Source organism: Apium graveolens, chromosome 3 (genome assembly GCF_009905375.1).
Source record: "Apium graveolens cultivar Ventura chromosome 3, ASM990537v1, whole genome shotgun sequence".
Lineage (NCBI taxonomy): Eukaryota > Viridiplantae > Streptophyta > Magnoliopsida > Apiales > Apiaceae > Apium > Apium graveolens.
Window position 1 is genome coordinate 43,887,772 of NC_133649.1, and position 11,209 is coordinate 43,898,980.

The 11,209-nt window shown below is 39.9% G+C and overlaps 1 protein-coding gene across 1 annotated transcript; it reads left to right on the forward strand.

Annotated features, from left to right (window-relative positions):
- Positions 1-7,827: 7,827 nt before the first annotated feature.
- On the forward strand, positions 7,828-10,054 carry LOC141712208 (mannitol dehydrogenase). Its single transcript, XM_074515053.1, has 5 exons — positions 7,828-7,985; positions 8,105-8,218; positions 8,785-9,298; positions 9,386-9,539; positions 9,627-10,054. Exons 1-5 carry the CDS (start codon positions 7,888-7,890, stop codon positions 9,842-9,844), a joined length of 1,098 nt encoding a protein of 365 aa, XP_074371154.1. The 5' UTR covers positions 7,828-7,887; the 3' UTR covers positions 9,845-10,054.
- Positions 10,055-11,209: the final 1,155 nt, after the last annotated feature.

Here is an 11,209-nt window from a genome sequence, read left to right on the forward strand (position 1 = left end):
TTTAACCCTTAGGTTGTAGTAAAACAAAGCCTTTTTCTGATACTCTACTATCTTTGCATGTGCCTTATCTCGCACTTCATCAATTAAGTCCAGCGCCAACCTTTGCCCTTCCTCATTTTCCCCAGCATTAAAAGCTTGAATTCTTGGAGAAGAATGTGATATCTCCACGGGAACAACTGCTTCTGCCCCATATGCCAACATGAAGGGAGTTGCTCCAGTCGTGACTCTACAGGTAGTCCTATAGGCCCATAGTATTGGAAGTATCTCATCCACCCAATTATTTCTTGACTTCTCGATCCTCTTCCGTAGTCCATCCAGGATTATCCGATTTGCTACCTCCGCTTGCCCATTGGCTTGCGGGTGAGCCACAGAGGTGAACCGTAACTCAATTTCATTTTCTTCACAATACTTCTTGAATTCCTCATTGTTGAATTGTGTTCCATTGTCAGTGACGAGGATACGGGGAATTCCATATCGGCACATAATGTTTTCCCAAAGGAATTGTGCAACCTGCTTAGTTATGATTTTGGCCAAGGGCTTGGCTTCAATCCACTTAGTGAAATAATCAATGGCTACAATCAGAAACTTCCTTTGTGCCGTGGCCATAGGTAAAGGCCCTAGAATATCCATCCCCCACATAGCAAAGGGAATTGGGGAGTTGATAGAGGTCAGCATCTCGGGGGGTTGTCTAATAACTGGTGCATGCTTCTGACAGCGATCACACTTCTTCACATATTCTTTGGCATCAGCCATCATTTCTGGCCAATATAAGCCTAAACGGGTTATCTTATGAGCCAAGGCCCTGCCCCCCAGGTGTTGCCCACAAATACCTTCATGCACTTCCTCAAGAGCCAAGCGTGCTTCATCGGGCCTGAGACACCTCAAGTAAGGAACCACGAAAGATCTTTTATACAGAATCTCATCTATCAAAGAGTACCTTAGTGCTCGAACAGTTAACTTTCGTGCTTCAGTTGCATCGCTTGGCAACCAACCGGTTTGAATGTGAGCCTTAATGGGATCGATCCATGACGTCCCCAGACCTATGGGAGCCACAAGCTTAACATCTATGCTTCGTGTCTTCAAAACACGGAAGTATACACTTCCTGAACTTTCTTCTATCTCAGATGAAGCAAACTTTGATAGCGCATCTGCCTTAACATTTTCTTCCCTTGGAATGTGTTCAACATGGCATTCATTAAATTGGGTCATCACAGCCCTTACTAGGCGGACATACTTAGCCATTTGTAAGTCATATGTCATAGCCTATTTGTATATTCGAGGATTCAACTCAACTCAAATAAGAATGTAATAAGTAAATAGTGGATCGACCGTCAGAGAGATCTCGCAAAGTAATATCTGTCAAAGGATTCAGAAACAAGGTTCATCTACAGACTTGAGGAGTTAATTCACTGGAAGAAGTTCAAGAATTTGATCATGCCTCAGTGATATAAATCAAGATCGTGGATTTAATCAAGTGACAGAGATCTCGTCAGGGTATCATTAATTACAAGGATTTAATCTGAAGAAAATCAGAGTATCAAAGTCAACACATGAAGAAACATCACGGAAGTTAGTCACTCATAAACCAGACAGTACATCGAGTGTCAACGTTGAAGTGGTGGAATTGATTCATAATTTTCAGTGATTTTCAGAAGATTTGCAGAAGAATGGTTGCTGCTCAAGACTAGAATTAATTCTCTATTAATTAATTAAGTCATCTAATTTAATTAAGAAAATAAATTATATCTGCGAAGAATAATTTATTTATTAATTGAATTAATTGATTAATTAATTCTGAATTAATTTTAGGAATTTTCAGAAGTTTAATTGGTTTAAAAACAGTCTTAAATCAGCAAGACAATTGAAAATGAACTAGCATGACAATCTGGATTGTCATACCGATTGTCATGCCAAGTCATTTCAATTGTCATACCGAAAGTTACACTAGGAAGGAGATTGTCTTGCTAGTTCAACTGATTGTCATACCGATAGTCATTGTAGTTCAATCAGATTGTCTTGCTAGTACAATTGAAAGTCCTACTGAAAGTCTTGCTGAGCCAAAGAGATTGTCCTATCGATTGTCATTGCAGTTCAAGTAATTTTGTTGGATTGCATACAAAAAGAAAAAGAAGCAGAAGACATTCACACACTGAAAAAAATACAAGAACACAGCAGCCGCCTAAGAAATATTTCATTGTTCTCTGCTGAAATTCAAAGATCAATTTCTAGATTGCAAAGTTAAATCCAATCAACTAGAAATCTTTATCTTGTTCTTGTATAACAATCTAGCGGATCAAAATCCCTAGAACTTAATCTCAAATTGCGTTTAGCATTTGATTCTAATTATTGCAAAAATAGAAAAAGTTCATGTCGAATTTATTCTAGATTTGTGATAATTGATTTGAGATTAATACCTTGTAATCGATACAGTTGTTGTAACACCTTTCAAGTTTAATAATATTTTTATTTAACTTGAATTTTGTTTCACATTTTTTATTCCGCATTTATTCGATTATTTGGTATTGTTTGTATTCAACCCCCCCTTCTACAAACAAATTGGGACCTAACACCATTGTATCATCCCTTGCCTCAAATTCTCCCTTTACCTGGGATATGATCAGCTTCGAGTCTCCACGGACCTTTAAGTTTTTGACTCTAAGTGTCCCAGCTAGACCAAGGCCAGCTATCAGGGCTTCATATTCTGCCTCGTTATTTGTGGTTGGGAAGTCTAGCTTCATAGCATACTCAATTAAGAACCCATCAGGGCTTTGCAAAACCAATCCTGCTCCACTGGAGTTTGTTTTTTATGCTCCATCAAAATAGAGAACCCAAAACACTTTAGCATCCTTCTCCTTGCTTTCATTATCGTCCTTCTTTTTGCTTTCATTATCGACTTCCTTGTCTTGAGGTATGGCATCTTCCTGCCCCCCGACTTCTTGGTTGGGTATGGTACATTCCACCACGAAGTCAGCTAGTGCCTGGGCTTTTATGGCCGTACGTGGCTTATACTTGAGATCGAACTCTCCCAACTCTATTGCCCACTTAATCAATCTCCCACATGCCTTGGGACTGTGAATGATATTTCTCAGTGACTGATTTGTTAGCACCTCAATCCGATGAGCCTGAAAGTAAGGACGCAGTTTTCTTGAAGCCATTACCAAGGCTAGAGCGAATTTCTCAATAGTTGAATAATTCAACTCAGCACCATGCAAAACTTTGCTGACATAGTATACGGGTTTCTGGACTTTCAGTTCCTCCTTAACCAACACCGCGCTCAAGGCGCTCTCTGAAACAGCCAAGTACAAGAATAAAACTTCATTCAGAACTGGCTTGGCCAACAACGGGGCCTGGGCCATATACTTTTTTAACTCTTCAAATGCCTTCTGGTTTTCCTCACTCCATACAAAGTCTTTGATGTTCTTTAGTGACTTGAAAAATGACAAGCACTTGTCTCCTGACTTGGAGATGAATCTTCCTAGCGCAGCAACCCTTCCTGTGAGCTTCTGAACATCCTTGACAGTTTTTGGGGGTTCCATGTCCAGGATTGCCTTTATTTTATCGGGGTTAGCCTCAATTCCCCTCTTTGAGACCATTAATCCCAAGAATTTTCCAGATCCTACTCCGAAAGCACACTTCGTAGGATTCAACATCATCTTGTGGTACCTCAGGACCTCAAAAGCTTCCCTCAAATGGGTTATGTGATCAGTCTTTACTAGACTCTTGACTAACATATCATCAACATAGACTTCCATAGTCTTACCAATAAGATCCTTAAAAATTTTGTTTACCAACCTTTGATAGGTGGCTCCTGCATTCTTGAGACCAAACGCCATAACAAGATAACAATAAACACCAAAGTCAGTGATAAATGATACCTTTGGAATGTCATCCTTATGCATTTTGATCTGGTTGTATCCGCTAAATCCATCCATGAAACTCAGCATCTCATGTCCAGCAGTGGCATCAATCAAAGTATCAATTATAGGCAGCGGAAAACAGTCTTTGGGGCATGCATCATTCAGATCAGTGAAGTCTATACACATCCTCCACTTTCCATTATCCTTCTTCACCATTACTGGGTTTGCTAACCACTCCGGAAATTGAATATCCTCAATAAAACCAGCCTCTAAGAGCTTTTCTACTTCCTGTTTTATAGCCTCTTGTCTTTCCGGCGCAAAATTTCTTTTCTTTTGTTTCACTGTCTTCCGGCTTGGATCCACGTTTAGCTTGTGAGTAATTAACTCCGGGTCTATGCCTGGCATATCAGCTGCTGATCATGCAAACACATCACTATTTTCTTGCAAAAATTTCACTAACTTCTCTCTAAGGGGCTCCTCTAATGTGGCTCCAATGAAAGTCATCCTCTCAGGATTCTCGGGGTCTAAAGGAACCGAAACCAATTCTTCTGTTGGCCTTCCTCTATTCTCATCATTTTCTCGAACATCCATATCTTCAATAGGAAGAACCTGCCCCCCGACTCCATCTGCCCTCAAAGAGGCCACATAACAGCTTCTAGCCATTTTTTGATCTCCTCTCTCTTCTTCAATCCCGTTTCGGGTGGGAAACTTTATGACTGAATGGTAGGAAGAGGGGACTGCCTTGAAGGCATGTATCCCTGTTCTCCCCATGATAGCATTATAAGTTGAACTAGCCTTTACCACCACGAAATCCAGCATCTGCGTTGCTTGCCTTGGTTCCGTACCTATGGTGGTCGGCAATTTGATTATCCCTTCCACAGGACATTCTACTCCAACAAATCCATATATCAGCATGTCGGTTGGTGTCAACTGAGAGTCATTATACCCCATTCTTAGAAAGGTGTCGTGGAGCAAGATATCCACAGAAGCGCCATTATCCACAAGGACCCTCTTAACCGGGCTATTTCCTATTATCGGTGTTATGACCAGCGGGTCGTCATGGGGAAACTTCACGCCCTCTAGGTCAGAATCATCAAAAGCCAATGTTACTTCTGTCCTGGCCCTCTTCGGGGCTTCTCCAACAATATGCATAACCTCCCTAGTATATGCCTTTCTGGAATTTTTGGACAATCCGGCAGCAGTTGGACCTCCAAAGATCGTGTTTATCACAGGCCCTCGAGGGCGTCGCGGTCCTCCAAAAATTGCATTTATAACCGGCCCTCTAGGTTGGGGATTCCGCCCCTGATCGTCTTGGTCCCTCCTACGATCTTCAAAGTTCTTCCTTCCATTATTATTTCTGTCCCCTCCATCTCCAGTGTACTTGTTCAATCTTCCTTTTCGAATCAAAAACTCAATTTCATCTTTCAATTGCCTACACTCATCGGTGTCATGGCCAACATCCTTGTGAAACCTGCAATACTTGCTCTTATCTAGCTTGGCGGGATCAACCTTCAAGGGCTTAGGTCAGCGAATATCTCTATCTTTTTCAATCTCCATCAAAATCTGACTTCTAGGAGCACTCAGCTTAGCGTATTCAGTGAACTTTTGCCCAGGTCCTCCCTTCTTGGGGGTTGAATCAGGGTTTTGTTCGGTTCTAGGATATTTGTCCTTAGCGATATACTCCAGATCAGTTTTTCGCTTCTTGCCTCCAGTGGGCTCATTACTTACTACGGTCTTCCTCATGCTTTCTTCAACCTTGATATACTTCCCTGCCCTCTCTTGGAGTTGCAACATGTTTTCAGGGGGACGTTTGGCCAAGGACATCTTGAAAAACTCATCCCTGGTTCCTTGTTGCAATGCTATCATGGCTACTTTATCATCAAGGCCTGAGACTTTTAAAGCCTCCTTTGTAAAACGATTCAGGTAATCTCTCAAGGATTCCTTAGCTCCCTGCACAAGACTCATAAGAGATGCTGAACTTTTCTCATGGACTCTTCCACTGATGAATTGCTTAATAAAAGCCTGACTTAATTCTCTAAACGATCCAATAGAATTTGGGGGCAGGCGACTGTACCATCTTTGAGCCATACCCGACAGGGTTTGAGGGAAGGCCCGACACTTTATAGCATCATTCACGGGTTGCAGCAGCAGTGCATTAGAGAATGTCCTAACATGATTAGCGGGGTCTCCCGTGCCATCATAGGCTTTGATAGTGGGCATCTTGAATTTCCTCGAGATATGGGCATTCATTATCTCTTCTATGAAGGGTGGAGTTGGATCATCAGGATCTCCAAGGGGAAGGAGATTGCTTGGATCAGTTCTTGGGACAACAGCCCTTCTTCTTACCGGACCATCCAGGTCTATGACAGGAGGAGGATTTCTCCCCCTAGGGGGTATCTGGGGTCTGGTGGCCTGGTGAGCCTCCAAATCACGCCTCAGCCTTTGGATTTCAACCTCATGAGCCCTGATCCTTTCCTGCACTTCTTGGGGATTCGCCCATGGGGTGCTTTGGGGGCGTTGCCTTCCATCGGCCATTGGCTCTTTTCCAGGACGCCTCCTTCTCGGGGCCACTTCATCATCCGAAGATTCGGAGTCTCTTTCAGTGTAAGGACCAGAAAATTCCCGATCCTCAGGGATAGGACCCAAACCTCGTATATAGGGGGGCGACTGCCCTCGTGCTTCGCTTCGCCCAGCATATCCGCTTCCTCCAACCTCAGGGTGAAGGGGCATCCCGTAAGGGGGGTTAGTAATAACAATAGTTGAATATTCATACCCGACGGGTCGAGAATTCACAGGTATATGTACTTGTTGAACTTGAGGATTTGTACCTTGAATAGTCGGGGGAGTTGTCCCTTGTGGCTGAGGTTGAGTTGCCCCTGTCTGGGCTTCCTCCTGAGTAGATGCATAAGTTGAATGGGGAGGAACCTCCACGGTTGATGAAATCACCTGGGTTGTCTCTGATGGTGTTCCTTCCTCTAGAGCTCCAAATGTTCTCCGTGTTCTCGCCATGGTTGTTGTTGCGTTTCCCACAGACGGCGCCAAATGTTATGGATAAAAAACTAAGGTTATTATTTGCTGTACTTATTACTAAGATTCGGGAGCTCAAGGCCTTTAATGGCTGCTCTCGTGTTTCGTGGCTCGATCTGCCTTTACGAGATGCCTACGTATCTCTGTGAATTAGAGAATCAAGCCGAAAAACGTAGTCTGATCTTTGGGGTGAGGCCCCTTATATAGATGTTGGGAGTCCTTGAATTGGGCTTGGTATAAGAGACTTGGTGGGCAAGTCTCATAATTAGAATGGACTTAGGAGTCCTAAATAGTAGGAAACCGATTCCTTATCCTTTTAGGTCCCCTTGAGGATAATCTATAAGGATTTATATCCTTATCGGGACTCTTCTCAATAGCTGATTTTTACCTTATTAATTAATTACGAAATTAATTAATAATCAGGGCTTTTGGGCCTTCTTTATTCCATCAGGCCTGATCTGGTCCATCAGGCTTAACCTTTCCGGTCTGAGTATCATATATCTTTTTATTGGGCCTAGCAGCCCACATCTTGCAGTATTTAATCATAATTTATTTATTCCTATCAAGAGACATACATTGAGTTAGCGTACTTTGTAGCGTTAATGAAAAATGATAAGTGTTAACCTGTTTTTTGGAAAGTATTAACCAATCAACCTTTAAAGTAATATAGATAAGTATCTAATCTAACACAATTTTTATTTAATAGAAACTAAAATATTCAATGTGTTGGTCAGATCCCCTAAATTTAATCCACCGGATAACTGCATGTTCCAGCAAGCTGAGTCAGGACGAGCGCAAGCTGAGTCAGCATTAGCTTTCGATTACCGTGTGATGAGTCAGCTTTATCTATTTTTATATCTTTCGTAGGATTAAAGTCAGTTCCAATTACCTCAGCGGTTGCATCACCCTCACTATATATACCCTGTCAAACCCATCTCTTTAACACATCAAAAAACTCATCTCTCTCCTATTTCATTAAACAATCTCAAATTTTTATTTGACAATGGCGAAATCGTCAGAAATTGAACACCCTGTCAAGGCTTTTGGCTGGGCTGCAAGGGACACTACTGGTCTCCTTTCTCCGTTTAAGTTTTCCAGAAGGTATAATATCTTTGATCTAGATATTCTGGCTTTTCAAAATACATATATATATATATGTTTGATCTTGATGATTACGTAACGTATTAATGTTGTTGTTGTTGTAATTATGAATGTTGCAGGGCAACAGGTGAGAAGGATGTGAGGCTCAAAGTTCTGTTTTGTGGAGTTTGTCATTCTGATCATCACATGATCCATAATAACTGGGGCTTCACCACGTATCCTATCGTTCCTGGGTATGTTCTTCTACATTGTCTCTCTGTAAAATCAAAATGGACATGTTACATGTTTCTGATTTTGGTACATGACTAATATGTTTATACTGGCAGTTGCATGTTGATTTTGTATTTTGTGGCCTTCTTATTTCCTGTTGGCGGAGTCTAAATCTTTGAATTGATGATTTTCGGGTGACATTACCAACAATATTTTGGCTTTTAAACCATTTTGTTGTTTAGTAAATAGTTTTAGATTTTAGATGCAACTTGTTTAAATCGATTATCTATTATCTGTTCTGGAGCAAGTTGATGCTCTGTAATTGACATTTTGTTTAAAACTCCTATATGTTCTTTGTCTTTGGTTATGGCCCCTTTACCCTAATTAAAGCTCGGCCGGCAGTTATGCATAATTAGATTAGTAGTGATCAAATGCCAACTGTTTATATTATCATTTTCTGAATGGGATGGCTAGTCCTTCCGCTACCTTGTCTTAATTGACAACTAATACTTTTACCAGAACGAGTAAGAATTAGATACTAATCCTGCCAATATTGTATGATCTTATTTACAAGTAATAACTGATACAGGCACGAAATTGTTGGTGTGGTGACTGAAGTTGGGAGCAAAGTGGAAAAAGTCAAGGTCGGAGATAATGTTGGAATTGGGTGCTTAGTTGGATCTTGTCGTTCATGTGAAAGTTGCTGCGACAACAGGGAGAGTCACTGTGAAAATACAATAGATACCTACGGTTCTATATATTTTGATGGAACCATGACACACGGAGGGTATTCCGATACTATGGTTGCGGACGAACATTTCATTCTTCGATGGCCAAAGAATTTGCCACTCGATTCTGGTGCTCCTCTATTGTGTGCCGGGATCACAACTTATAGTCCCCTGAAATACTATGGACTCGACAAGCCTGGTACTAAGATTGGTGTTGTAGGCTTAGGTGGGCTAGGCCATGTAGCTGTGAAGATGGCAAAAGCTTTTGGTGCACAGGTTACGGTAATAGATATTTCTGAAAGCAAAAGGAAGGAAGCATTGGAAAAACTCGGTGCTGATTCTTTCTTGTTAAATAGTGACCAGGAACAAATGAAGGTGTGCACTAAGATTTAAAGCTAGCATTTGAGTTGAAATTTGATTGAAAGATTTGATTACTAATTATCATTCATTGAAATCATTTAGGGCGCCAGGAGCTCACTTGATGGAATTATCGATACTGTACCTGTGAATCACCCTCTTGCTCCACTGTTTGATCTATTAAAGCCTAATGGAAAGCTTGTCATGGTTGGTGCACCTGAAAAGCCCTTTGAGCTGCCAGTGTTCTCTTTGCTTAAGGGTGAGCATTTCACCTTGCTAATCAATGATTTTATAAATGTTGTCCTGTCATTACATTGTTATACTAAATGTGAGTCACATTTTACAGGGAGAAAGCTTCTTGGAGGCACTATTAATGGTGGGATAAAGGAAACACAAGAAATGCTTGATTTTGCAGCAAAGCACAACATAACAGCTGATGTTGAAGTTATTCCTATGGACTATGTGAACACCGCAATGGAGAGACTTTTGAAGTCAGATGTTCGATACAGATTTGTCATCGACATTGCTAATACGATGAGGACCGAAGAAAGTTTGGGGGCCTAGAGAGTAGAGACACCAGCGGGGTGTTTGAATTGTGGTAGCTCTATGGTGGTTTTTTTAATTGGCAAGAATTGGTCAGCATTGTCCAAGTCCTGCTTCTTATCTCAGAATAAGGGACAGGATAACTCGGATTGTCTATCCCTGAAATCCTGTAAACAGTTGTGAAGAATTTTGTTTTAGATCTTTAAATTTAAATTAACCTCATTTCTGTTATATATTTGTTCCTCTCAATATTTTTATATTTTTCTAAGTTTTAAAATTGGATGAATTGAGTACTTCTAGTCTAGAGAAATCGACAAATAATGCTGCAATCCCGGTAAAAATATTTATATCTATTAAATATCATATATAATAAAATAAAATACAACTCAGAAAACAATCCAACCTTGAAAATACCGTTTTAGTTGAGATATTCAAGTCATATACCCGCTCAACCTCTCTTTTTTCTCATCATAAACATTCATTTCTCTTCCTTATCATTTTACGTACTAACTGCCGAGGAAGTCCCAAAACTTTAGCTTGGATTCCCAGTCAAAATAAATTCAATCACATACTTTTTACAATAATAAGTTTCCAATCGTGCCACTGTTTCTCCGTCAGTAATAAAATTTGATTTCGGAAAAATAACTTTATGTACACTTTCTACCCGGTTCATTTTTTATGCAGTTTATCATTTTTATATAGTTTCTCTTTTGAACGCCACACTTAATTTTCATAAATAGTAGAATTTTATAATATAAAAATTATTAATTTTTTTTTCATCCATTATTTTTTTCAATACACTCACTTTATTTATTAAATATTAGTTAATTCCGACAGTTTATATGCTTTTGTACCTTCTATACTCATTTACATATATACTGATTGAGTTGCGAAAACTTCTGGATAGGTATCCAGCAAGGTACATCGGTCAAAGGTTTCATGATTGCCTTATCACATGCGAGTCGTTTACCCACTTTACTTATTTTTTTATTTTTCACTAAGTTACATTTTTTTAACCTCTGTATCACACTTTATACTACTCAATAGCACATGAGTACTACTAGGGCTGAGTAAAAAATAAAATTTCTCCGAAATCAAAAGTGGTAAAAACCTTTAAAAACTGAAGTGTAAAAAATCGAGCCAAAACCGAAAATTAAAAACCGAAACATGTGATTTCAATTATTAGTCGGAACCGAACTGAAAAAACCAATCCTATCCTAATAGTTAAAATATATATGTTATATAAATTATATATTTTTTAAAATAATAAATACATATATTCTAATTTACAATCTATTTAATGAATTTGCCTCTTCAACGTATAGTAGCAGGAGTTGATGGTGAAAATGTATTTACCTCTTCAAAGCATAGTAAGAGAAGTTAGGT